Here is a 27399-nt window from a genome sequence, read left to right as displayed (position 1 = left end):
GTTTCCCAGCACTCACAGCCTACCATCCAGCAGCTGCAGGGAAATCCATCACCTCCTTGGGCACATGTACGTACATAGCACCAGGCCTGCCTTAAAATAGGCAGACAGCATTCTCTGGCCTCCACATGCACATTAAGGGAATGGTGAGAGAGGAGAAAGAGCATAGCCACAGAGGTTTAACTCAGCCCCTGGGCCCCTGGTGTCTGGGACCTGTTAGTCCAGGAAGCATCGCCCTGATTGACCCCTCCCTGCTTCCTTCCTACAGGTTCTCAGATTGATGACCATGTTCCAAAGCGGGCCTCAGCTCGGATCCTTGCGCCCCCTGGAGGCAGGTCGAGCGGTATTTGGTAAAGGCTCTGACCAGGCCCCCCAACAAGTGAGGCTGCTCCACCACCACCTGCCTGCACACTTTCCGGCCACAGCTGCAGTGGGTGGGAGAGGTTGGCCTGGGCAGTGCACACCAGTAAGGGCTCCAGGAACCAGGGAGCCCTCCCCTTGTCTGAACATGATTCACGGGGCTTTGATCCACCCCTAACAAGGCACTTTGAGCTGTCCCTCCTGCCCTGCCCCTTCCTTCCTTGGCCCTGGGGTTTCTCTGGGCCCCAGAAGCCCACACTATGCACAGCACCCAATGCATAGCACCTGGCCCTACCCCTCCTCTCACCGTGACCTCCTGTGCTGGCTCTGGGAAGGCCCAGACTTTAGTGCTCTGCCCTGCTGCCCAACCAGACAGGTGTCCAGAGCACTTTAGCAAATGTTTTATAAGTATAGGCCTTCCCTCTTCACCCCCTAGACCCCATGGTGACATTTTCCCAAGTCAGACAGGTGTCAACTCCCCAGTCATGCCCAAGGTGTCCCATCTCTCCTGATTCACCCCAGCTATACCCACAAGGGTACAGTCAGGACGCCCTGGATGTGGCTGTGCTTGGGACACCCTGTGTCCTTTGCTAGCCTCTTTCATTCCCTGCCCACACCCTCTGGGAGTCCCAGAAGGGTAGCTGGGTGGGCATATGCGGCTGGTGCCAGGCGCGTGTAAATGGTTTTGTTTTGCACGTTTGGTTTACGCAGTGGTTTGGTTTGACTTGTTTGTGCACCCTGTGGAAAATGACGGTGCTTTGTGTCACTAGCATAGCATAGAATCGGGAATAGATTCGGTTTGTAGGAGATGCTGCACTCGCCACCAACCAGACAGTACAGGGCAGAGGCAGGGGCAGGCTGGCCCCCCGGCCCCTTCCCCCCAACCCTTTTGCTTCCAGAAGCCCTGTACCATGTCTCCCCGATCCCACACCTCCTACCACCCCCTTCTACATCCCTACATTCAAACGATCCTGGATGCTGACCCTAGAAACCTTAAGGCAGCATCTCTGCTCCTGGTTACTACTCCCAGGATTGACTCCATACCCACACCCTCATACCCCAACATAGTTTCCTTTAACTTGCCTCTGCTGGGCAAGGCCTAGCTGCTCCTCCTGTGAGACTAGTAAGAGGCCTCATAACTGCTGAGAAAGGGAGAGTAGGAGAGAGTTGGCTAGCCAACCGCCAGGGAAGGGGCTTCAACCCACAAGGCCTAGCTGTAGAATCCACCCCTCTGCACAAGTGCTGTGGGATCCTGCACTCAGCACTACTCTCTTGTTGACTACTGGTTGGCCCTGCCCTGTCTCAGAAGCTCTTCGGAGGCTCTCAGAGGTGGCTACACAGTCTGGGAAGTGGCTCAGCTGTCTGCCTTTGATAAGCCTCACCCCTGCCCCTTTGGCAAATGATTTCACTTTTGTTTGAGCTCCACAAACTTCCCAGAGGCCCCAGAGAGTTTGTCAGTCACCCCTGCACGTTTTTGTCCCGCTTCGAGTACATCAAAGCACTTGCCTGTGTCAGCTGTCACAGAGTAGGCTTGACAGGTAAACTCTGAGGAGCTTCCGAGGTAGGGTGGGGCTTACCACTCTCCCACATATCACAGATTAAAAACTGAGGCCCCAAGAGTTTAGGCCCCAGAAGTGTCTGTGACTGCTCTTATGGCCTTGACTGTCTAACCTAGCTATGGGAAACAGTTGTGGATTGATGTCAGGCCCACCAGATAGAATACTTTCTTCCTGGGGCACGTTCTGCCTTGCTTTGCACAAGTCAATTTTATCTTTGTCGTGAACTGGCTTCTGTAGTCTCTTGGTTTGAGCCTGGACTAGAAAAGTGTTGGGAACTTGTGTGCAGTTTTAGTTGCGCCCAGTGTCCTCACTTAGGAGCTGAAGGGACAAATAACCCAGAGACTGAGGTAGCCCCAGGTAATGACCCTGGAGGGTGATGACCCTTCACAGGTAACATAAGCAGTGACATTGACCCCTGGTTCAGTTTCTATCCCTCTCCTTCTCTCCCACTCTCTTCTCATTCTCCTCTTCCTCCTTCTTTTTCTTCTTCTTGAGACAAAGCCTTGCCTAGGTAGCCTGGCCTTGAACTCACAGAATGCCTGCCTTTGTTTCCCCAAATACTGGAATTATACACGTAAGCTACCACTCCTAGCTGTACGTCATCTTTGTCTGTTTCTGCCCTTGCTGGGTCATGGGCCTTGGGCAGATGCCAAAGATCCAAAGGGTGGTAGAGCCAGCTAGGCAGGCCACCTGGCATGGGCCAGGAGCGCTTTACCCTCTCTGAGTGCCTCCGCCTGAGAAGTGTATGACCTGAAATGGTAGGAGAGTACATGTTCAAGGGGCCACTGTGGGCCTTCTACTTCATCCACCCCGCCCTTCTACAGTCCCAAGGCCACCCTTACATAGACTGTGCTCACCCAGGAGCTTCTAGATAGGAGGCTTAAAGAGCCAAACAAACCATCATCCCCCCAGTGTCCACTCCCTGCCCCATGCAGAGCTCCAGCCACAGGTCCAGTGGCTGCTGGCTGGAGCGAAAGCGGTCTCTGGTTGCACCGAATGCAGCTCTCAAACTGGCCTTGTACTTGCTGAATAAACACTGTTGTTCTCGCCTTAGCTGCTCTTAGGTTTGTGGGGTTAACTTACCAGAAAATTGTGCTACTGTGTGTGCGTGTGTGTGTGTGCGCGTGTGTGTGTAGTGCTAGGAGTCCACAGTAGGTCGCTTGTCAAGCCAATGCCGTGATGAGGGCATCTCTTATATTGACCCAGAAACCACAGAACCACAAGGAAGCCAAACCCCCTCCAGCTGCTGAGGTGGCAGGCACAGTCTGGGGTCAGAATGGAGCTGCCAGCACCCCAGCACCCAAGTGACCCTCCCCCCTCTCTGTAAATGTCATGGTGCTAAGGTTGTATCAATCCTGAGACGACACATGGCCCTGTGCTTTGGCCACCGTTTGAGGCAAAACAAAACAGCCCAACACGTTGTGTTCTGGTGCAGGTTTGTATTAAACTGTAGCTACTTCTCACTCCGCTTCTGTTGTGTTTTTTCAAGAAGAGGTAGCCTGGCAGAAAGCTTCCCTGGCAGCAATTATGTGACGCTTCCGTTGCTAGGAGAATGGCGTTGATCCATCCCTCTGATCCAGTGGCAGCTTACTGGGAGGTCTGGGCAAGGTCTGGAGATACAAAAATAAAAAGTTTAAAAATAAACATTTGTGTTAAGGGTCATCCCTCTCCCGAAAGCCCAGGATTTCTGACAGTGGAAAAGAAAATTTTCAGCCAGATTTCTTGGGAGAGTAGACGTGTTATCTGAAATAGGAAAAACCAGAGGAGGCATTAGAAACAAAAAAAGAAGGATCTAGACCCCTCTGTCTTAGGGTTTCATTGCTGTGAAGAGACACCATGACCAAGGCAAGTCTATAAAGGCAAACATTTAATTCAGGGCTGGCTAACAGGTTTGGGGGTTCAGTCCAATATCGTGGTCAGAAGCATGGCAGCGTCCAGGCAGACATGGTGCTGGAGAAGGATCTGAGGGTTTTTTTTTTGTTTGTTTGTTTTGTTTTGTTTTGTTTTGTTTTTTTTGATGTATTTATTTATTACATACACAGTGTTCTGTCTGCACGCCAGAGGTAGTGAGCCACCATGTGGTTACTGGGAATTAAACTCAGGACCTCTGGAAGCGCAGTCTCTGCTCTCAACCTCTGAGCCATCTCTCCAACTGGAATTCTACATCTTAATCTGCGTGCAGGGAAGAGGAAGCTGGCTGTATTTCACACTGAGCTTAGCTTGAGCATTTAAGACCTCAAAGCACCACCTCCTCAGTGACACACTTCTCTTATTTTTACAACTGCACTGACACACTTCTTCTAACAAGGCCACACCTCCTCCAACAAGGTCACCTTCCAATAGCGCCACTCCCTATTTCCAAGCATTCAAAACCGTGAGTCTATGAGGGCCAAACCTATTCAAACCACTCTCCACTCCCTGGCCCCAATAAGCCTACAGCCATAACATAATGCAAAATGTAATTAGTCCAACTTCAGGCGTCCACATAGTCTATCACAGTCTCAACAATCGACAAAGGTTCAAAGTCTTTTCTGAGATTCACAAAGTCTCTTAACTGTAATCTGCCTATAAAATCAAAATTGAAAACATAGATCACAGAGTTCCCCAACATATTATTCCAAGATATGCATTACCATTCAAAACATAGGAAGGGAGCAGAGTGAGGAAACACTGGACCAAAGCAAGACTGAAAAGCAGCTGGGCAAACTCTGAACCTCTCCATGTCTGGTGTCAAAATACTCTTCAGATCTCCAAATCCTTTCAGCTTCTTGACTGCAACGCCCCTCTTTCTCTTAGGTTGGCTCCACTCCCTGTTAGCTGCTTTCCTCAGCAGGTATCCCACAGCCCTGGCATCTCTAACATCTTGGGGTCTCCAAGGCAATCCGGGGTTCACCTTCACAGCTTCATATAATGGCCTCTCTGGGCCTCCATGCAGGCCCAGACACCCTGGCCATACAGTTGGCTTCAGCAACTTTCCTTAATCACAGATGGTGATCTCTTTACTCTAGAGCCAGAACCACGGGGCCAAAGCTGCCAAGGTCTGCTGCTCGCTGCAGTTGGAACGTGGCCTCCTGGTTCAATTACATCTTCATCAGATTTCTGTTTTTAATGGTTTCCCTTACTGCCTAAGCTTGGCTCTGTAGACCAGGCTGGCCTTGAACTCAGAGATTTGCATGCCTCTGGCTCCTAAGTACTGGGATTAGTCATCCCAGGACCTCGGGGGTCTTTGAAGGGCCTTTGCTTGCTCACTTGCTTTCTAGAACCCCACCATCGAGTATGTCAACTAGACCTCAAAAACCCTTGAATGTTAGGAGATTAAACTCACCTGATTAAACTCCACCAAAATGAGTGAAGTACAAGCTCTAGTCACAGTATTTGGAAGGCTGAGGCAGGGGTATCCTGAGTGTGAGGTCAGTCTGGGTCACATATACATAGACCCTGTCTCAGAGTGACTGTATTGTTAATGCTGTGGGATACCTTGTGGTGATTTCTTAACCCTCGGAGATAGAACCCTAATGAGGAAATTCTAGATAAGGGAGAAAATCTGGAGGGCACAGTAGATTTTGACCAATCTATACTAAATACATGAAGTACTGGTGGGGAGAGAGAAGACACAACCTTCAGTCCCGGCACTCAGGAGGCAAAGCATGCAGGGCTACAGAGTAAGACCCTGCCTCAAAAAAGAGAAAGGCACTGCCCTGTGCGATGGACTGTCTGCATGGCCCGAGGCGGTTTACAGGTTCTTACTTGATAAGACCCTGGATACCTTAATATACGTGCTGTGGGAAAAGAGCCACAGTTTTGGACTTGAAAATTAGGATCAGGGGTTGGGGATTTAGCTCAGTGGTAGAGTGCTTGCCTAACAAGCACAAGGCCCTGGGTTCGGTCCCCAGCTCCGAAAAAAAAAAAAAAGAAAGAAAAGAAAAGAAAAGAAAAGAAAATTAGGATCAGACAGAGAATAAGCAGCTATGCAGTCATCAGCCTTGACTTCTTGGAATTACAGGTTGACTCACATGCGGGCACAAGTGACATTAGGACCTGTGAAAGGGGCTCATAGGAGCCCTAGGTATGAAGAAGAAACCATGATACTGGGAAGGGTAGACACTAGCATCCTAGTCATTTTATTTTATTATTTTATTTTATTCTGAGACAGGATTTTACTAGGCAGCTTTCACAAAGCATTGCCAACAAGCAGCACATCGCGCTTACCACCCTGTGGAAGTTTGCTTTAGAACCGCCTTGCTCCTCTCCATGTCTTGCCTTACAGTGATATCTGAATCCCGGATGAGCACCATTTTCTGGTGAATCACACGAATGCATTGGAAATTTCCTTGATATGCAAATTTTCCACTTTTCTTTTTTTATTAAGAGGAAAACCCGTTCTTTTGAGATGGGATTTCTGTATGTCGTTTCTCAATGGACCCACAACATGGTTATAGGAATGCAAGCTCTCCAAGGCCCTCTGGGGGTAACTCCCTGTAAAGCCAAGGTCACCCAACTGGAAACTTTGCCCACTGCTCTTCAAGCTTTGGTGACGTCATCTAACCAGTGCCTCTGTGTTGCTGGAAGTCTTCATTGTAAACTGGCCTGAATTAGGCAAGATTGAGAACCCTGAAGTCCCCCCGCCCCCGCCTCAGCCCCACCATGCCACATTTCAAGGCACCTGAGGAGTTAACATCACTAACAGACTTTTGGGAAAGGCTTGACCTCTTCATGCCTAAGAAAACTGAGACTACTGGGAAAGGACGGGGGTTTGAGTGTCTTGAGCCCCATGTCCAGACACTCCAGTAACAACCAACGCCTTACAGGTCTGCTCCCATGGCGGTGGTGGTGATCATCAGAATTCCTGGAGGCCCAGAAGAGGAACTTCAGGCCCACTGTAGACATCTTAGGAGGAGTTGCTACGTGGGGGCTGCTGATGTTCAACACCCAGGTCTCCAGGAGTAAACATCCGTGATGTGGCCCAAGTAGTGTCTTTCCACAGGATGCTTTGTAATTTCTCCCTCTGTCTGCACTGTGGTTGTGAAGCTCCTGGGAATTGGTCCCAGAGGCCATAAAAGAATGCTGCCCTCCACTCTGTTCCTCAGACACCGCTCGTTCATCTGTCATCGTGGTCATTGGAGATTATAATGGTTTAACTTGATGCGAGCCAAGTGGGGCTCCCTTCTAGACTGGAGGTCTGAAATTGCTCATGGAGCCGAGTGGCTCTCAGCCAGGGGCAGTTTTGTCCTCTCGGAGTCAAGAGTAGGAAATATTTGGACATTCTTTTGGTTGTCACAGCGCAGCAGACTAGCACTACTGGAATCTAGTGGATAGCGCTCCAGGATGCTGCCAAGCCATCTTCTCGGGGTGCACTCGGGGCAGCCACCGCAACTAGGGATTCTTCAACCCAAAATGTCAACATCAATGAGACGAAGAGAGATCTAAGCACACAGCTTGATAAATCTGTGTGGAGCTTAGTGACGGAAGGAGGTCATTGCTTTAGAATATTGTATAAGGGAGTTTTAAAAAGGAGGACGGCAGAGCTAAGTTTATGCAATTCTGTGTGGCAAGACATTCTGGATGAAAAGTATCACAAACAGGGATTGACCATAGCATCCCAGGATCACTCAGAGGCAGGACCCCAAGGAGTCTTCCATGTTCTTCCCCATGGCTTCACCTGTCAACCCTCTGCCACCAAGATCAGGCACCATGTTGCACCAGGTCCTGCTTGACCACTGTGATGCTACAGGAAACAGAGGGCCATATGTGTACATCAGACTGAGGCTCGAAATGCAGACCGAAGTAACACAGCAGGTGGCAGCGTAATCCCTGTCACATCTCAATTCTTTGATTGTCAAATGTATAGACTTTCTGTTAGACATGGGTGTAAACTAAGCCCCTCCAGGAAATATCTTGTGGTGGGTAGAGGAAAGGACCCTTTTAAAACTCAAGGAAAGGTGCTTGCAAAAGGAAGTGGGCACTGTGGCTAAAAGAAAATTCGACTCTTTAGCCTCGCTGGTAGAAACAAGATGACGAAAGGAAGGTCATCCTTTGGAAAGCGTCACAATAAGACGCACACGCTGTGCTGCCGCTGTGGCTCCAAGGCCTGTCCTTCAGAAGTCGACCTGTGGCAAATGTGGCTACCCTGCCAAGCGCAAGAGGAAGTATAACTGGAGTGCCAAGGCTAAGAGGCGAAACACTACTGGGACTGGTCAGATGAGGCACCTAAAGATTGTCTCCTGAAGATTCAGACATGGATTCCGTGAAGGAACAACACCTAAACCAGGAGGGCAGCTGTTGCAGCATCCAGTTCATCTTGAGTATTTCAATCGATCATAAAATAAATGTTCTGGTTTCAAAAAAAAAAGAAAAAGAAAATTTGAAAAGAGTCCGTGAATGGCTGACACACTGTTTAACTGATGGGTTAGGCATTCGATGAGGTGGTACGGTCTCACCTTTTTCCTTGACATCTTTTTCTCAAATGTGTGGGTGTAAGGTGTACAAACAACTTCCGAGATCTAAGTACACAACTTAATAAATCTGCATGAAACGAACGTGCAGCTGGAAACAGCACCTGGGAAGTCTGCTTCATGACTCTCCTGTCATATCAGTGTCCCCCACCCCCCATGGATAGCTACTTCCCTGGCAAAGAGCCTTGTCTGGTTTTGAACGCTAATTCATAGAATCATACAATGCATACGCTTTGTCCTGACTCTGCTTGTGAACATTAAGTGTTTAAGATATAAGGAACACATCTTCTTGTCTATTATGTGCAAGATGGCCTAAGATGGAGAGGCCAACGTTGTCAGCCATGTGCACACACACACGGAACTTACATACAAGGTAAAGACACATAGCCGTGTGAAGGGCGGTGTGCAAGGTTCTTTCCTGCTGGTGTAGAGTGAGACCTGTGCAGTTCACGAGTGAAATCAGGAAAGCAATTCCAGTTACAGAAGCATCAAAAAGAAGAGCGTGAGGGCTGGAGAGATGGCTCAGTGGCACTCACTTCTCTCCGAGAGGATCCAAATTCAGTTCCCAGCCCCCACCTGGCAGCTTGAAACTACATGTGACTGCAGTTTGAGGGACTCTGACACCCTCTTCTGGTTGCCTACATATATGCACATACAAACAGCTGCACACACAAACATACACGTAAAGTAAACGTTTTTAAAATGAAAAAATATGAAGTGCTTAACCATAAATTTAGCCACACAAGTACAGCTGCTGTGGTCTGAAACCCATGGGAACCCATGGGACTGTTGGGAATGTTTAAAAGATCTAAATAAATAAAAGATAATTCCATGGTCATGAATCAGATGCCTTCATAGCACTAAGGCGGTCATTGTCCCTCAAATGACCCATAGATTCTGTGTGATCCCCAGCAGAATCCTAGCCGTAGAGATGGAGAGCTGGTGTTAACGTTCATTTGGAGCAACAAAGGACTCAGAAGAGTAAAATAAGAAATATCTTAAAGGAGCTGGTGGAACCATCATGAATCCAGTCATAAAGACGGAGTCCCCAGCGACCTAATTACCTCTCTCTCGCTAGGCCTTCCCTCTTAAATATCCCTCCACATCGACCCCTCCAACCAACACAACAACCTTCGAGAAACACACTCAGACCTTATCCAAACCACACATGCAGCAGGCGTGAAGATAAGGACACAGCCTGTCCTCTGCAGCTAGCAGACTGGGACAGTGGCCACTAAGGAGCTGACATTTCCACCGACCAGACTCATGCTGGGGAAAGAAAGGCCTGAGACCTTGACATCAGCCAGAGGGGAACTTGTCTTCTGGAAGGAGATTACCCATTAACTATGCTGACAATGACGAAGGACAGACCGAGAGCCAACGGCAGCAGTCAGCATTGGGTCAGGGAGGGGCAGGACCACTTCATGGCCCGAAATGCCCAGTTAAGCATTCCTCTTCCTCGATATTTAGGCCTCATGTCAGTACTCGGAAGATGGGCTTGGGGATACCGCTGACCCTCCTTACTGGTTCTTCCGATACAGACACATCGGATAAATCTGTCTCTGTTTGTCACTGTCATCTGCCTGTAGAGGATGAAAACCTAGCCTTGCTTGTTAGAGCTGCAAAGGCCCGGACTCTGACCCTGCAACTCCAGTAGCAATTTCAAGGTGATTCCGTGAAGAAAAAAACAGTTTTCTTAAGAAATCAGTGCCTAGACATGTAGACAGCTACCTGCAAAAGAAATTGGAATTGGGATTTTGTCTCACAGTATGCAAAACTCAGCCAAAATGGGCCAAAAATGTAAATCTAAGAGCTAAAGATACAAATTTTTATGAAAAAAAAAGCATAGATGTACATCTTTAAGAGCTTTAAGTATCAGACCCATACATATGACACCAAAAACACACGCGTACACACACACACACACACACACACACACACACACACACACATACATTTTATTTCAATGTAATCTAAAAGTGTATATGTCAAATGAGATTATCACACAGAAAGAGAGAAAAGACAGGGGCGGAAAGTCTTACTTTATTACTTCATGCCTTGGAAAATGTAAAGATCACCTGGGGAAGCAGGGGATTCAGGGACAGGGAAGCACTTGGTGTTAACCTCCTTTGGCATGCCTTCATCCTTAGCCAAAGCAGCAGTTTCCAGAAAGGTGTCTCTTCCCTTGGCCCATCCATTTCCGCCCTAGCCAGACCCTTCTTCCAGGTTGGGTCGGCTGGACTCCAGTCACAGCACTACCCAGAAGGACCTCCAGATGGCACTGTAAGCTCATCAGTGACTATATTGGCTTAAGCCACACACACAGAACACAAGAGGTGCTCAAGCAAAAACAGCCAGTTTCTATGCTTGGTCCTGGACCCCCAGAAGGGTTTAAAGCGATGTAGCCAGGGAACACAGCCATTTTTATCGTACCTGGAACTCACTTAAGAAAGTTGACTCTCGGGGGTTGGGGATTTAGCTCAGTGGTAGAGCGCTTGCCTAGTAAGCGCACGGCCCTGGGTTTGGTCCCCAGCTCCGAAAAAAAAGAAAAAGAAAGTTTACTCTCATGCTTGTCTCCAAATAAATAAAACAGGACAGCCATTTAAATTTGAACTTCACATAAAAATAACTATGTCACAAATAGTGTTTGTGGCACACTTGTACTAAAAAGAAAAGAAAAATCAGAAATTCGCGTTTAATAAAGATGTCATATATTCATGTTGCAATTCCTGTCTGTCTGTCTTGCTGACTCTTCCACTATCCATTTAATAAGAGCTTGCATATCATCTCCTAACCTGCATTAGGTAGTTCAAAAGTGAGCCAAGGACAGCCCCTGCATCTAGAAGTGAGTTGGGGACACGTTGACAAATGGTGGTAGTCAGAAAGCAGGGCAAGCACAGGACTAGGGGGAAGTGTGGACCTGGGCGCTGGCCATAAGTTCAGAAGCGACTTGTTCGAATTCTTGTTTGTTTGTTTATTGTTATTTCTCCTCTCTACAGCCCTGGCTGGCCTCCAACTCACAGAGATCTGCCTGCCTCTGCCCTCCTAGTGCTGGGACTAAAGTTAGCATGCACCACCACCACCACCCAGCCAGAACCTACTGCTGATGTCCACTGGCCACGTAGTCTTAGGTGAGTTATTAACACTTCTGTGCCTCTGTATGAATGCAAACATTCCCACACTTAGAAGACGCCCGTGACAGAGCCACAGAGGAGGAAACATGGAAACTGGTCTTGGTCAATGGTTGGATGTTTACCTGAGACAGGACCACCCCATAGCCATGAAACAGCTGTCTGCTTGTACAATTCCAAGTACTTGCTTTCCTGTATGTGGAGGAGCATGGCCATGGGGGGACAGAAAAAGAGCAGTGGATAAATAAAAATGGTAAATCTTGTGTCTACCTTATGTAAGAACCTAAACTCTTATCTTTGAGCAAGTGGCCCCCAAACTTCATCATTGAAGTACCTCTGAAGGTGTGGGCGGTATCATATGAAGAGCATTTTAGCTGGAACGCCAGCTTTTCTTTAGTCTTGTGGTGGTTTGAATATGCTTGTCTCAGGGCATGGCAATATTAGGAGGTGTGGCCTTGCTGGAGGAAGTGGGCACTGTGGAGGTGGGCTTTGAGAGACCTTCCTCCTAGCTGCCTGGGAGACAATGCTCTCCTGTCTGCCTTCAGGACAAGATGTAGAAATCTCAGCTCCTCTAGGGCCCTGCCTGCCTGGACACTGCCATGCTTCCTGCTGTAATGATAATAGACTGAACCTCAGACCCTGTAAGCCAGCCTCCAACTAAATGCTGTCCTTTATAAGAGTTGCCTTGGTCATGGTTTTTCTTTACAGCCCTGGAAACACTAAGACAAGTCTTATTTTCAAAATCACTTGGTTTTATATCTACTTCATACCTCCAGTCATTTCAGTGTAAAAGATATGGATAGCGGTGGTGGCACACGCCTTTAATCCCAGCACTCAGGAAGCAGAGGCAGGCAGAGCTCTGAGTTCAGGGTCAGCCTGGTCTGCAGAGTGAGTTCCAGGTTTCTGTACCTGTTGTTGTTGTTGTTGTCATCGTCGTGGAAATGAATAAACAAATAAACAAAAGATATTGTTGTTCTTACTCTCTGAACAAAACAAAAACCTGGACCATTCTATAGATCTTTCGTCCTCTGTAATTATATAACTTTCCCATAAGCCAGGTTGTGAGGGAAGCCATAAGGAACTAAGCCCAGTGTTGTGTGACAGGCTTCAACTTGTAGAAAGAGCCCTAAGGCAGCGATGCTGAGGGTGGATCAGAAATGGAGTCTAACAAGGCAAGGAGGTGTGAGAAGACCCAATATCCTGGGTCAGAGATGGTCATGGTGAGAGGTCAGACGGCCACAAACATGTGACTGACATTTCAGGAGAACTGCTTTTAGTAGAAAGGCATCCCGGGAGTTGGGGAGAGGGGTGGGTAGGCTCACAGCAGGCGTTTGACACCATTAACAGCATTGGGACTATGGAATGGGTATTGGTGGGTGGAAGGGAGAATATATTTTGCTTAAGGTCACTGAGCTTTTGATGTCTGAACTGTCTTGAAGGTCTAGGAGGTGGGAGAAGTGACTCGGGTGGAGCACATAGATTCAGAAGTTACAGGAAAAGATGGGGACACTCAGGGAACAGTGTAGAGAGGAGAACAGGCAGAATGGTGGTCTAGAAACCCTGGGGAGCATCCAGCGTTCAAGGTTACATTTATGGGACAAGGTAGAATGAAAAATGTCAAAGGTATCATGGCAGAGCATCAAACTAACAGGCAACAAGAGAGACTGTGAACAAACTTCATTTCATGAACATGATTCTTAAAACTTGTTCATCAAAAACTCTTGGGGATTGGGTCTAATGCTTTGAATTAATCCTGCCCCCAAATTCAGGAATCTGCGTGTCCCGATGCTGAGAGTCCTTGTCCATAACTGATTTTTGACCTATCAATAAAGAACCAATGAACAATGGCTGGGCAGGTAGACTGAGATGGGACCTTTGGATTTTGGAGGGCTAGGAACTGGGAGAAAGAAGGAGAGGAAGATCGCCCCATCTCAGAGGGAGATAGATCAGATTTAATGCTGAAGAAGAAAATTCATCCAAAAATGAAGGTGGGAAGAGAAAGCGGCCCTAGAGAGGGGCTGCCCAGAAGGTAATAGGGCAGCAAAGATAAAACATAGATTTAGAAGGTGTTGAGCCAGGAGCACTGGAGGCAAACGTATGCTAACCAGGTGGAGGATTAGAACTGCCCAGCCTTTGAGCTGGTAATTAAATTTAATTGAAGTGTGTGTGTGTGTGTGTGTGTGTGTGTGTGTGTGTGTGTGTGTCTTTCATTCCAGAATCCAGAGGGCTCTGGTGAGTGACTGGGAGTGCAACCAGCCAGGAGCTCAAAGCTAATTAGCTAACTATTGCAACAAAAAAACAAAAAACACTATCAACAATATAAACAGAGTGAAAAGAAAACCCAGAGTAAGAGGAATTCTTTGCGATTTATACATCCTATAAGAGGTCAGTTACCAAAAACACCCCTACTACTGAACAACAGAAAAAAATTCACAACTCAAAAAATGGGAAAGGGAGGGTTGGGGATTTAGCTCAGTGGTAGAGCGCTTGCCTAGGAAGCGCAAGGCCCTGGGTTCGGTCCCCAGCTCCGGAAAAAAGAACCAAAAAAAAAAAAAAATGGGAAAGGGGATTCTAAGAGACAGTCCCTCCCCTACCCCGCCCCACACAAAGATATACAAGTGGCCAAAAGAATATGAAATAGTCTCAGAGTCGAAGGCAGAGACCGGTCACAATGAGAGTGCAGTTCACAGACATCAGACTATCAAAAAACAGAAGACAACAAATAAAAACAGAACTACCTCGCATTCCAACAATCCCACTTCCAAGGATATGCACCAAATAATGTAAACCAAGGCCTCAGAGAGATGTCGGTGTTTACAGTGGCATACAGCACAATAGCTAGAGGTGGATGCCAGCAAACTGTGCACGGAAGCATGAATGTAAGTACAGCCTGATGAGAGCACATGAAGGTTCTCCTATATCTGGGTGCAGCCTACACCTGAAATCCAGCACTTGGGAGGCAGAGGCAGGAGGATCGAGAGTTCAAGGCCAGCTTCAGCTACATAGTTTGATCGGGCTACTGAAAACCTTATTTCAAAATAAACTGGTAGATAAATACTGTCATATATTGAGCATTAAGGTAAATTATCTGGGCTCAGGAGAGCTCAGTCAGTAAAGCACTCGCCTAGGAAGCATAAAGACCTGAATTCTATACCCAGAACATAAGTCTAAAAACGACAACAACAGACGTCATGGTTCACGTGTATTACCCAGTCTGAAGAGGCAAAGACAAGCGTATCCCTGCAACTGACTGGTCAGCCAGCCAGCCAGGTGGTCAAGATCTAGGCCAGCGAAATACCCTGTCTTTGAAATATTAAAAACATGAACCATACCTACACCCCCTATACACACACACACACACACACACACACACACACAAAGAAAGAAAGAATTATTTCCCATTGGGAAGAGATCCATGTTTACATTTATATAAGTAAGTGGAGTAACGCTGAATTCTAAATCAAGCAGTGGCAGTATCGCTGGATTTCAGCCACTAGGTACTAGTAATTCCAGTCTACACCTTCACTTTCCCCCCTTTTTGAAATGAGAGCATCTGTATCAGTGACCCCACATCTGGGATACTACTGTATGTGGATGGTGTAAGAGACAGAGGGCGAGGTTCTTGACTTCACAGTTCTTCCAACTAATGGGTGGACCGGTACCCAGGAATTGCACCCAGGATACAGGACCAAAGGTTCTACATACACATAGGTACCTGATTCAGATGATGAGATCTGTCACCGGGCTGACGGAATGAGACATAGGGGAGGAGATGAGTGTATTTTGAGAACAAATGTCAAAGTATGGCAAATTATATCTCCCAAATTATTGGCCTCAGCAACAGTTCCCACCCACGTATATTTATCACACCAGGGAGACGCTTTGGTGATAAACGACCTGTGACACAACATGGGGATTAGGTTTGATCTCCAGTACCCAAGTAAAAGCTGGGCAGGGGGGAATGAGTCTGTAATTCCAGTGCTAGGGGTAGTGGAGACAGGTGGATCCCTGAAGTTCATTGGAAAAAGCCAATCAGAGAGCTCCAGTGGGGTTAGTAAGAGATCCTGCCTCCAAAAAAAAAAAAAAAAAAAAAGGTAGAGGCTGAATGTGTTGGTTCAAATCTTCAATCCTAACATGGGGAGCATAGGCAGGCAGATCTCTATACATTTGAAGTCAGACTGATCCACATAGTGAATCCCAGGCTAGTCAGAACTACATAGTGAAACCCTGCCTCAAATAAATAAGAAAAAAGGAGAAAAGGAAAAAGGAAGAAAGAGGGAAAGAAACAAGAAAGACAACTGACACTGACCTCAGGCTTCCACACACATGCACACATATGCATAGATTCACATGAACACACACATATAAAAAAGTCCCATACATCTTCTGTTATATGACTTTGACCTTTCTCCTATTGAGATATGGGAACTATGCCCCACGTCTTGCCAGTGTGTGTGTGTGTGTGTCTGTGTCTGTGTATCTCTCTGTGTGTATCTCTCTGTGTGTATCTCTGTGTGTGTATCTCTGTGTATGTGTATCTGTGTGTTATGTGTGTCTGTGTATCTCTATGTGTGTATCTCTCTGTGTGTCTGTGTGTGTATCTCTGTGTGTGTCTCTGTGTGTGTGTGTGTGTGTGTGTGTGTGTGTGTGTTTTCCAACGAGATATGGCTCAAGTATAGAATTTTGAAGCTGGGTTATAAAAAGGATTTTGCTTTTCTCTGCATTGGAGCATCTACCCCTAAAACCTTCTCCTACTGTGTGAATAGCCCAGTTGTTCTGAAGCCAACAGATGAAGACAGGAGGTTGTCCAGAAGCCCCTGATATGTAAGCCCCATCATTTGACTCCAGTGACACCAGAACCATCCAAATGAGCTCACCCTAAACTCCTAGGACAGAAATTAAGATAACATAATGATTGTTTATACCATAGAACTTACAGTGATTCATTATGTAGATACAGATAAAACAAAAACACCCTTAAGATGCTAACACATGAGAATCTGGGAGGGGGAGGTAGACTGTTTTCTAGGGTGACCTTCTCACCTCGGGTGTGATGAGAGATGATGAATCAAGAATTATAGTCCTTCATCTCAGGATTATTCAGGGTTTGTCTATACCACCCAGGTCTACACCTGCACGCACAGAGCTGAGCTAGAACTTCACAAAGGGAAAGGGAAGGAAACCGGGTCTGAAACCCCACCCGTTTTCACAGCGTCCAAACACCTTGAAGGTGCAGTCAGGAACCGTTCACGTTTCCTGGCTCTGTGACCAGGGAGCAAACATAAACAGGTATCTGCCTTTCTAACACTTTTTCTTGGGTATCATTTGTCAAACAGAACTTTTTCCTTGACGGTTGCTTTAGATGGGAGAGGAGGGAACTGGTTCACACTGCATGCCGGGTTTGTTTGTTTGTTTGTTCGTTTTGTTTTGGGGGTTTTCTTTGTTTGTTTTTCCTTACTCTCTAATTTGTCTCCTCTTTTGCCTGAGAAAATGGACCCAGTTCAGGTGCTTTGACATCAGTAGGCCTTGGATGGTTCTGGAATGGAATTCATAGTAACCAGACAGGAAGACTTGGAGGAGAAAGGCTGAATTTTAAGTCACTCAAGGAAAAAATATCACCTCTGGCATGTCAATGTGTCTAGCAGAATCCAGCGTTGTTCATCAAAGGGGTGCAATCAAAATAAGCTGATGTTTGCTCATTAAAAAGAGTAGACAGAGTCAAGGAGGGGATGCAGGATGTCGTCAGCCAGTATGAACATACACTTCAGTGTGGAAGGGAGGGCTGCAAGAGTGAGGTTTCAGGAGCCAGAAAATGCCAAAGTCTTGGTTAGTTGATGATGAGAGCCTTACCATTAAGATCAAAAGGGCGAGGGGGTGTGAAGTGGAAACTTGAGGGTTCTCTGGAGAGTTCGTTGTGTTGGATGGTGTTTTGCTGGGGTGAACAGGTGAAGAAGTGTTTTCCTAAAAAGGACACAGGTGAAAGACTAAGGCAGATTCGTGAAGGAACTTTCCACTGAAGCAGACACAGGAGAGAGGACATTCTGCTAAAGCAAGCATCACGTGAAAGGTCACGTGATGAAGGATTCTTTGCTAACAACACACATGTATTAGTTTGCCGTACATTATATAGTTGAGCTGCATTTGTCGGGACTCCTCGGACTCCGGCTGATTGGATGCACGTGCTGAGACAAGGCACGTGGAGGACACGTGATGTTTGGAGGGTATAAATAGAACTCGATGAGGCTGAGGTGAGGAGGCTGAGCCAGGCTTCCCGTACAATGCTGGTGGGTCTCACATCTTCCTTGATCTTCGCCTCCCTGAGAGAGGCACAGCCAAGAACTTCTGATGTTCCTGTTGGTCCCTCCTGCTGACTCAAGCCAAAGCTGAGGTCTGGCTGTCTCTGCTAAGTCATGTCACCACTGTTGCTAACTTGACTCTACCAAACAGGACTGCTGATGTAGCCATGAAATGTTTGTGACTGCATCAAGTTGCCACTGCCTGCTAATCTGTTAACTGTTGATTTCCAGACAAACAACACAGATGGGAGTTGTTCCAAAGACTCTTTCTAAACAGGTCTACTTCCCCTGTATCCTTTCTTTTCCACTATCTCTGGTGGGTGGTCGGTTATAAGGGAGGTTAAAGCGTTTAAGAACCATCATTAAAAAATAAGGTTTGAAAAAATTAAAACTACAGGTGTGGGCCAGCTAAAAGAGTAGCTAACGACAAATAGGTTCATAGACAACGAGGAAGGTCTGGTCTCAGAGACTAAAGCAGCTAAGTACAAGAAAGTAAGGAAGAATGAAGACCTTAGTCTTCCCTTGAGTCAATCACATAAACATTTAGTGGAACTCTCGTATGTGTCACATTCTGTCCTAGATGCCAGGGAGGCTGATGAATTAAGGCAGAATTCCTGCCCACACAAGGTCTGAGTGCAGAGACAGAAGTGCAAATGTAAACAAAGGGCGCTACTGTAACATGTGTGTAACACGTGTGTAACAAAGGAACAAGACTGGTTCCAAGGTGATCCCAAGACATTCATGAGAGTCTGGGCTTAGCGAGGGACAAACAGAAGACTGCACAAAGAGAACCAAGCCAATGAGCTCTCAATGGTGTTAGGCATACAAAATCCCAGAGAGACCAGTGGGCCAAGGACTGCAGGCATTGAGAGGAAGAGGAGGTACCCAACCTGAGAAGACCCACCAAAGCAGAGTTGAAACAAGGAATTTGGTAACATGAGTGGGCACGTCAAAGAAGGACCTAGTTGTGACTAATAGAATCTACACCAGCTAGTGGGCCAGAGGAAGGGACAAGAGCTACTGGCAACTGCATTGGAGAGGGACTCCAGTTGGTAAATACTCAAGGGGATAGCTGACCGAAGACAATGAACTCAAGGTCACCAGACTACAGAAAAGCGCCCCTGTCTTTTGCTTTTGTTTTGGTGTTAAGAGAGTACTCCACTCCGTAGCCCAGGATGCCCTTGAACTTTCAGCAATCCCCCTGCTTCCATCTCTCAAGTTCTGGAATTACAGGTGTAAGTCTATATAAATTCACTAGGCTGGGAGAACCTATCTTAACGACACACAAACAAAACCCTCGAACACGTGTATAAATGCCATTCTCTTAGCTCGACTTAAGAGGTAAAGGCGCAGGCTTCCTCGTAGGAGACTAATGGGTGTTTTACTGAGAGGTTGAGAAAACTACATGAAGATTTGGAGGAACAGACTGCAACTGAAAGTCATAAAGCAAGAAAGATCATCAAACCCCGCATCAATCCTCCGATGCCAGCGAAAGAGAAGAAAGACCCCTTCATTCCTCTACTACTATGGAATTAGAAGTAAAGATTTGTTCCTTCTTGTACTACTCCGGGTGGAGGAATTGTTACCCTGTTGCTAAGGCAAAAGGAAGGGGCTGTTCCCAGTTGCCATGGTGACAAGGTAAGAGCGTTCCCTCCATACCGCGGTACGTTTACCAGTCAGTTTCTTCTCGTTGCTATGGCGATCTAGAGGGATTGTTCTCGGCTCCCGCACCTCGCGCCGCCGTTGCTAGGACGAGGTGTAGAGGTAGCGGTTGTCCTCCTCTCGCCGCCTGGTTGCTGTGGAGACGGCGGGTGCCCTGGCCCCGCCCCGCTCGGCCTGACAGCCGTGGCCGCATCGCGCCTGCGCAGTGCTCTCGTCCCCCGCAGTCTCGGTGCGTTGAAGCCGGAGACCGCGGCGGCCTCTGCTAGGACCCTCCGCCCCGGAGCCGCCGGCCGGAGCCGCAGCCTCTGCCGCAGCGCCCCCGCCTCCCATCCCCTCCCCTGCCGCCTCAGCCGGAGCCGCCTCGCGCACTGTGAGTCCGGGCTGAGGCCACGGTCGCCGTGGGGCTGAGTCAGCGGGAGGCCCGGGCCGGGCTGGGGGAGGGGAACCGGGCTCCCCATCCCCGCCGGCCCCCGTCCCCACCCCCACCGGTGTCCCGTTCCGCCGGTCTACTGTCCTCGGTGGCCTCCGGGGCCAGGCCTCCTCAACCACTCCTGCCCCGTCCTCCTCCCTCTCTCCTTCCCTGCGGACCCACCTCGAGGTTCTTCCCCTCTAGATGTGGCGCTGTCGCTCCTCTACCCATGGCCTTGTATTTTCCCTCAAACTCCCTCCGGTCTGTCCTTGTCCCTTGTCCCTTCTCTTTACTCCGGGGCCTGACATCTCCCGGCTTCTAGTTTTCCCAAGTGATAAACCAGAGAGTGACAAGGGAGACAGCCAGGTGGAGACTTGGGGGAGGGGGACATTGTATCTGTCCAAACCTTGGGACCCCAGGACACTTACCCACCTGCTCCTGAACCGCTCGTGCCAGAATTGGCGTAGGAAAGCAGGCCTGGATAGTTCTAAGTAGCTGCAGAGAGCCGGCACGGCTTTAGGAACAGATTTTGCTGAGAAGGGTCAAGCTACGTTGTGATCAGCTATACTATTGGTGCACTGAGCTCGTGCGTGGTGGCCTTCTTGTGTGCTGAACCACTGCCCTGGCCACACTGTGCAGGGATGAGAAAGGAGTGGAGGGAGGGGGACATGGTTGATTTGGGAGCTTAAGTTCTTGTGCTTCCGGTACGTTGTGTGTGTGTGAGTGTGTGAATAAGCGTCTTTCCGGACTCTTTAAATGTCTTCGCTTTAAAGAGTCGCATTATAACCTTGGTATATGCGAGGTTTGAAGACAGACCTGTAATATTTGCAGCAAGTACTTACCGAATGTACGAGGGGCTTTGGCAGGACTTGATTTCCGATACCTGTAAATTTGATGGAGAAACCAACCATGCAAATAGTGGGTTTTGACAGTCTAAGCAGAGTGGAGAGGAGGGGCAGTTGAGAGTCCCTCATGGCTCTGAGGCCTGTATCCCTACTTCCCACAGCTCTGAGCCTCGGTGGGGGCTGTTGCAAGGTGGGGGCGATTCCCAGGGTTGTGTTAGCCACCTACAAGCTTACAGTACCTAGTGTCGAAATAGAGTCCCGTGCTATTTTCTTTTTCCCAGCAAGAAACTCGGCTGAAGTTAGTCTGTGCTCATAACCAGAAAGTTCTTCACAGACATGCCTGAACTCGAGGGCTCCTAACTACTGTGTGTACCTCAATGCCAGCTTCCAGTGATTCCTTTTTTTTTTTTTTTTTTCCTCTCATAGATTTCAAGGCAGTTCCGATGAATAAGAGGCTTTGGGTTTGTTTGGGATTTTTTGTTTATTTGTTTAGCTCCAGGCTACAAAGGAGGGCATGGTCCACTCCTAAAACTCACTGGGAACTACCCACTCATTAGGAGTTTCTAAGGTTGCAAACAGTGATTGGGGGCAAAGCTCTTACTTAGACTTTGCTCACTCATGGCCTATTGGCAGCCTCCTCCGGGCCACTCCCTGCCCCCATGCCCATCAGATTAGTTTACAGTAGCAAAGACGGCTGTCGCCCTAGTTTTAAACATAGAGATGAAGTTCAGGAAGATGACAGCCTCCATCCAACAGTAGAGTTTGTTCTGTTTGGAATGCCAGTCTGGGGTTTGGCGGGATGCGCCTGCCTGTGGTGCAGTGGGAGCTCCGGGGCCTGGGAGTTAACATTCCTTCTTCTGGTCCTCTCTGTGTCACATAGCTCGCCCAAATACCCGAGGAGGGCAGAAGGAGACAGCTGTGCTGGAGAGCTGCTCTTCTTGGGCCGAGTGTATTTTGGGAATCAGTGTTATTACTGGGGTGGAGGGTGGTGAATTGAGCAAGGAAATGTGTCAAGGCTAGAGAGAGACCAGGCAAGTGTGAGGTGCAATGTTCCGTTTGCAGCTTGCTGTGGGATAGTGCCCTTTCAGAGCATCAGACTGGCTTCTATGTGGGTTAATTTGTCTTTGAAATCCATACCAGTGTTTTATGAGCTAATGACTGAATGCTTTATAAACCGGTCCTCTTAAGAAGCAAGACGGAGACTTCTCTTGTGCACCTAGCCAGCTGCTATTGTAGGTAATTGTTAAGATCAGGGAGAGAGGTATGATTTGCACAAGTCAGACCTAGAGCTGAGTGACATGTTATGGTTTTATAGGACTGCGTTTCCTTGATCTTGAGACAAACCTGTAATTTATCCACAGCTTTTAGGTGAAGTAAGTGTGTGTGTGTGTGTGTGTGTGTGTGTGTGTGTGTGTGTGTGTATTCCGAACTACATCAGAAGCAGGAAGTAGCAAGCCTCCAAGGGGAGATATTTGTGTGTCTTCAAGTTAGAATGCTGTTCCCATTTCTGTGAAGATGCCAGGGCTGCTCCCCCTAACAGCCCATGCACTGTCAAGGTGGGGATCTCTGACACCTTTCTCCGAGCTCTTGCTCCTTGTGGGTTTAGGTGATTAGCTAGGCTTAGGCATGCTTGTTAATGAACAAAACAGTTCCCACATGGGAGTCCAACTCAGAGCCATAATAGGACACACTCCAGAAATCCAGCAAACATCTGGAAGCAAGCATCTTATGAATTAGCCCCAAACTTAAGCAAGCACCATTTCTTTTTTCAGAAACTGAGTAGAAGATCTGAATATTTGGGCCAAAATGCATGAGCTCTGGTTCATTTATAGAAACGTTCGTTAGGACCTTAGACACAGGTTGGGACTGGACAGGACAGAAAATGTCCTAATGTTCTCATTTCTAGGTTTTGACACGAGACACTAAGAGTTAAGTGATTTGCCCCAAGGTGACTTAACTAATGTAGAAGGTATGTGAGAGCACTGTCAACTGTGTACACCATGCAGATGACTGTTAGTGGTTATTAGTATCTGAGTCAGGATTAGAACTCACATTTCCAGACTAGTGCTATTCTACACCGCCACCATGCTATGTTTGTCACACTTAATAGTATAAAGGGCTGTAATAAAAATAATTTAGTAGTCTGTAATTAGCCTTGTAGACAAAGGCTTTTTTTATTGTCTGAGATGTTGCAAGGCCAGGCAAAATGTAATGTCAAAGTGTCTAATTAAATATTTATTCTTGCCACCTTAAAAATAACAATTTTTCCTCACACGTTCCTACTTTGGGAGGTCTTCTTTCTAAAACTACACATCAACTAACAAAGCAAGTGCCAAGCTGAGTGCCGACGTCTTCTCAGCTTAGCTGCAAGGCTGCTTTATTCTGGAAAGCAAAGGAGAGGGAGCAGAGTTGAGGCTGAGTAGAAACAACCCTGAGGGACAGCTTCAGGGCTACCTCCCAGCCCTCAAATGTAGCATTGCATAGGTCCTGGTAGCCACAGGGATTTCTCCTCTCCATCCCTTGGAAACTAAGTTGATCTGGCCTCTCAAAACAGGTTTGTCTGAGCCCAAATCCCAGTCCTCCTACCTCCTGGCTGTGTGACACTGGGCAGGTTATATAACTGCTAAGTGTTAGTTTTCTCATCTGTAAGCTTGGATGCTGGCTGTCCCATAGGAGTTGTTAGAGGATGCAAGTAAAGTAGCTGCTTGGTAGTAGGTAGCAATCTTTCTTTACATTTGTTGGTGCCATTAATTTAAAAATAGTGTCTCAAAGTTTGTCATGAACTAATTCAGGCCTTCTAATGTGTTTGACAGAAGCAGAGATTTGTCCAGTAAAGACTTGAGTGTCAGTGTCATTTCAACTGCCAAATGAGAGAATGTATTATGAAATGGGCCTTTGTGTCAACGCATTCAGCTGACTTGCTTGCCTGACAGAATGGCCAGGCGTGAGCAGTTGACTGGAGCAGAGCCCAGCTTTGGTTAATGTGGGGGTGCTCGGTCCTTCTGCTGGGGAGGCTAGTCTGAGGGATGATCTTAATTTGAAATAGAAAAGCTGCTAAGAGCTGGCGTATTAGTTATCTCTCATGGCCTCGCTCACTTCCTCTACTGTGAGGTGCACCTTGGACCATGACCTTATTCAGGTCAGCCTCTGTACTTGTGGGATGCAGAGGTCATGGATGGATGGATGAAGTATGGACACACTCGGTGACGATAGCTGTACCCACCATCAGGTCCTATTACTCAATATTAACAGCTTCTGGCAGAAATGACTAATAAGAAGAAAGCCCAAAGGTTAGGGGCACTTGTTCTGGGGCCTGGGTTCAATTACCAGCACCCACATGTTGGCTCACAGCCACCTGTAGGAACTCAGGCAGTGCATATGCATGCAGGCAAAACAGTCAAGCATACAAACTAAGTAAACCTAGAAAGAAATGACTACCATGGTATGATAAGAATTCACCAAGTGATGTTGAATCTCTAATTTTGTCATCAGTTAGCCATGTCCTGTTTAGCCAGGTGTCCTGTTGATTAAAGAAAGATGACATACTTATCAGTTGAGCATGAGCTTTGGGTCCTTACCCAGATGGAGCGTGGATTACAACGACTAATTTACAGTCGATCGCCCAGGCTTTCTTTGGCTGAGAGTACAAATCTGCATGGTAGCTGTCCAGGGTTGGTGAGGCATCCTGCGGCCAAGAGTGGGTTTTTCCTGTGTGCAGCTGACTGGCCAGTTCTTGCCACGCACTAGATCCTGATCGCACTAGACCATGCCCTACCAACTTTGCTGAACTGCCTAGATGTTGTTTTCCAACGCCTTAACATCAGTGTTCTAAGTTCTGGATGCTCCCTTTCCCTCATGTAAAGAAGGACTTGGCCTGGGGTTGGGGATTTAGCTCAGTGGTAGAGCGCTTGCCTAGCAAGTGCAAGGCCCTGGGTTCGGTCCCCAGCTCCGAAAAAAAAAAAAAGGACTTGGCCCATCTGCAGTGTTTTGACTCCACACAGGATGGTTTTCATGAAACTATTTCCTAATGTGTAGGAAATACATACCATTTACATGCTATGCATAAGATAGCTGAACAAGAAGCACAACTCCAAACCTGCCCAGTACTTTAGACTACACACACATATACATACACATACACCTATACACACATATACATACACATACACCTATACACACACATATATACATACACATACACATACACACATATATATATACATACACATACACCTATACACACATATATATACATACACATACACCTATACACACATATATACATACACATACACCTATATACACATATATATACATACACATATACACACACCCCAGGCCTTAAAAGGACACGTGTCCTTAGACCACAAATTGCCTTTTTCAAACTATTCAGAATCTTTGGTTAAAGATGTATTTAAAACTACATAGATTTTTATTAATACACCAGTATTAATAATATAAAAATATTTGAATTATTGGCAGCCAGAAGTGCTGGGCATGTTTAATCCCAGCACTTGGGAGGCAGATATCTGTGAGTTCAAGGCCGTCCTCATCTCTGTACTGGTCTGTACAGGCTAGCCAGGGCTACATTGTGAGCCCTACTACAATTGTCTAAATCTTCCCCACCCTCAAAAATTAAGTAAAACAACCAGAAGTGTATGACATGGAGGACTGGTCAAGTTCATAGAAATAAAATACTACATAGGTATTAAAAACATTTGTCTAATATTACTGAATCCAGGCATAGTGACATGTGTCTATAATTCTAGCCCTCAATGGACTGAAGCAGGAAGATCCAAGAGCAAGGCCAGCCTGGGCCGTACCTCAAGCCCCTGTCTCAAACACACACATAGTCATACACACACATTCACACACACACACACACACACTTACATACATATACACACACTACATATTTACACACATTCACACATACCTATACACTTGCACACACTCACACACTCACATTTTCACACATACAGTCACACACATTCATGCACGCACACACACACACACACACACACACACACACTAACATCAGAAGTTCTTACATGACCATTGGGAAAAAAGCAAGCTATGAAATAGTATGTCAAGGATGCCACTCTATTAAAATCTGGGATATGTAAAATTATCAGGAAAGTACCCACCAATTATAAATGATTATCACCGATTATGTACTGCTGGTTTTTCTTAATGTCTTTCAGTGTTTCTTAACATTTTAAACCAGTGACATATTGATTCCATGTAATAGAGAAATCACTAAAAAAAAATCACAAGACATTTAGACTTTAAAATGTTTTGCAGGGGTTGGGGATTTAGCTCAGTGGTAGAGCGCTTGCCTAGCAAGCACAAGGCCCTGGGTTTGGTCCCCAGCTCCAAAAAAAAAAATGTTTTGCAGTATTTATTTATTGAGGACTATCCACATACCATGAGGGCAGCTCACATAAGATGGCTCTCTGTTCTTTCCTTCAACCACATGGGGTTTGCAGATTGAATCCAGGTCCTCAAACTTGGCTGAAAGCACCTTTACTCATTGAGCCATCTTGTAATACCCATCCCCCGTCCCTGCTTCAAGGTATTTATTTAAGTTTTGTTTGTTTATTTCGAGGCATGGTCTTCTATGTCCCAGGCTGAGTTCAAACTTGCTGCACACTGGAGGATAAGCTTAAGCTCCAGCTCCCTCAGCCCCCACAGCACTGAGCTCACAGCCACGCCCCACACCTGGGTTTGAGTTGCTCGGGTTTGTACCTGTGAGGCAAGTGCTCTGCCCACTGAGCTACATCCCTGGTCTGCTATGCAGCATTTTAATGGCTGTTTGGTTTTGCTCTCACCAGGATTTTATGCAGTTCTGTGAGCTGTTTCTTTAGGTGGCCACTTCATTTATCTTTTGAGAGAGCACAGCATGTGCCTTATGCATGTTGGATGTGTCTTTTTTTTTTTTTTTTTGGTTCTTTTTTTTCGGAGCTGGGGACCGAACCCAGGGCCTTGCGCTTCCTAGGCAAGCGCTCTACCACTGAGCTAAATCCCCAACCCCTGGATGTGTCTTAAAAACACAGATGAACATCTTTGAGTCCATCTATAGATGAAACAATCTCACTTGAAGAAAGAAAATGTGAAATAATTATTGTTAAGAACATGGGAATTGGACAGGAAACAATGGCTCAGAAGCTATAAGTCCTGGCTGCTCTTGCAGAAGACCCAGGCTCAGTTCTCAGCAAAGGTGAGAGTTCTCACCACCCTCTAAAACTCCAGTCCTGAACACCCAGTTCCTTCATCTGCCTTCCTTGGACACTTATACGTATGTGGTACATATACATACATGCAGACAAGGCATACAAATAAAAACACACACATAATAAAAATATGTTTTAAAGCGGGTCTTAAAATAGCCATATTTCCTCCTAACTTTTGCTGTAGACATTTGTCAGCTGGCATTAATCAGGGTTCTGCTTTCAGTGGCCTGCCTCCCTCCCATGCCTTTCCAGATTCTCTGAGTGGCCAGATCCCCAGTGTTCTGGGGCCTACCTTTAGGCTTTACCTTGTATAGGGTGTATGTATTCCTGCCCAAACTGTCTCTGCTCAGACCTGCATGGCCTCCTTCCTTTCTCTGTCCATGGTCCCATTTCGTTTGGCCATTAGCTCAGAGAGCCATTGTTTTTCCAGGATGGACATGATTGTCTACGTTAGG

The 27399-nt window shown here is 46.9% G+C and overlaps 2 protein-coding genes, 1 long non-coding RNA gene and 1 pseudogene across 8 annotated transcripts in view; 3 read left to right on the top strand and 1 right to left on the bottom strand.

The window, feature by feature from the left end:
* The window catches only part of Dpysl5 (dihydropyrimidinase-like 5), an 84572-nt gene extending 81194 nt beyond the window's left edge, over nt 1-3378 (top strand). Inside the window, 1 exon segment of the mRNA NM_023023.1 lies at nt 266-3378. Coding sequence (NP_075412.1) covers nt 266-351 — 86 coding nt within the window. The 3' untranslated portion in view covers nt 352-3378.
* On the bottom strand, nt 3341-20441 carry LOC108351187 (uncharacterized). Of its 3 annotated transcripts, none has more exons than XR_015622239.1 (2): nt 20295-20441; nt 3341-3526 (listed from the first exon to the last, which is right to left on the bottom strand). It is a non-coding gene; the product is annotated as an uncharacterized LOC108351187 (long non-coding RNA). The 3 variants fall into 3 exon arrangements; XR_015622241.1 differs by having other exon boundaries at nt 20299-20441; XR_015622240.1 differs by lacking the exon at nt 20295-20441 and adding an exon at nt 19469-19822.
* LOC148005117 (large ribosomal subunit protein eL37-like) lies at nt 7864-8218 on the top strand (annotated as a pseudogene).
* Nucleotides 19660-27399, top strand: part of Mapre3 (microtubule-associated protein, RP/EB family, member 3) — a 44684-nt gene continuing 36944 nt past the window's right edge. For 3 of the 4 annotated variants that reach the window (XR_015621730.1, XR_015621729.1, XM_087552522.1), the window contains exon 1: nt 19660-19827. The gene's annotated coding sequence lies outside the window, so the exon portion shown is untranslated. 4 annotated transcript variants of the gene reach the window in all.

This window comes from Rattus norvegicus, chromosome 6, assembly GCF_021556685.1.
Source record: "Rattus norvegicus strain SHRSP/BbbUtx chromosome 6, alternate assembly SHRSP_T2T, whole genome shotgun sequence".
Taxonomy (NCBI): Eukaryota; Metazoa; Chordata; class Mammalia; order Rodentia; family Muridae; genus Rattus; species Rattus norvegicus.
This window is presented reverse-complemented; position numbering and strand designations above follow the sequence as displayed.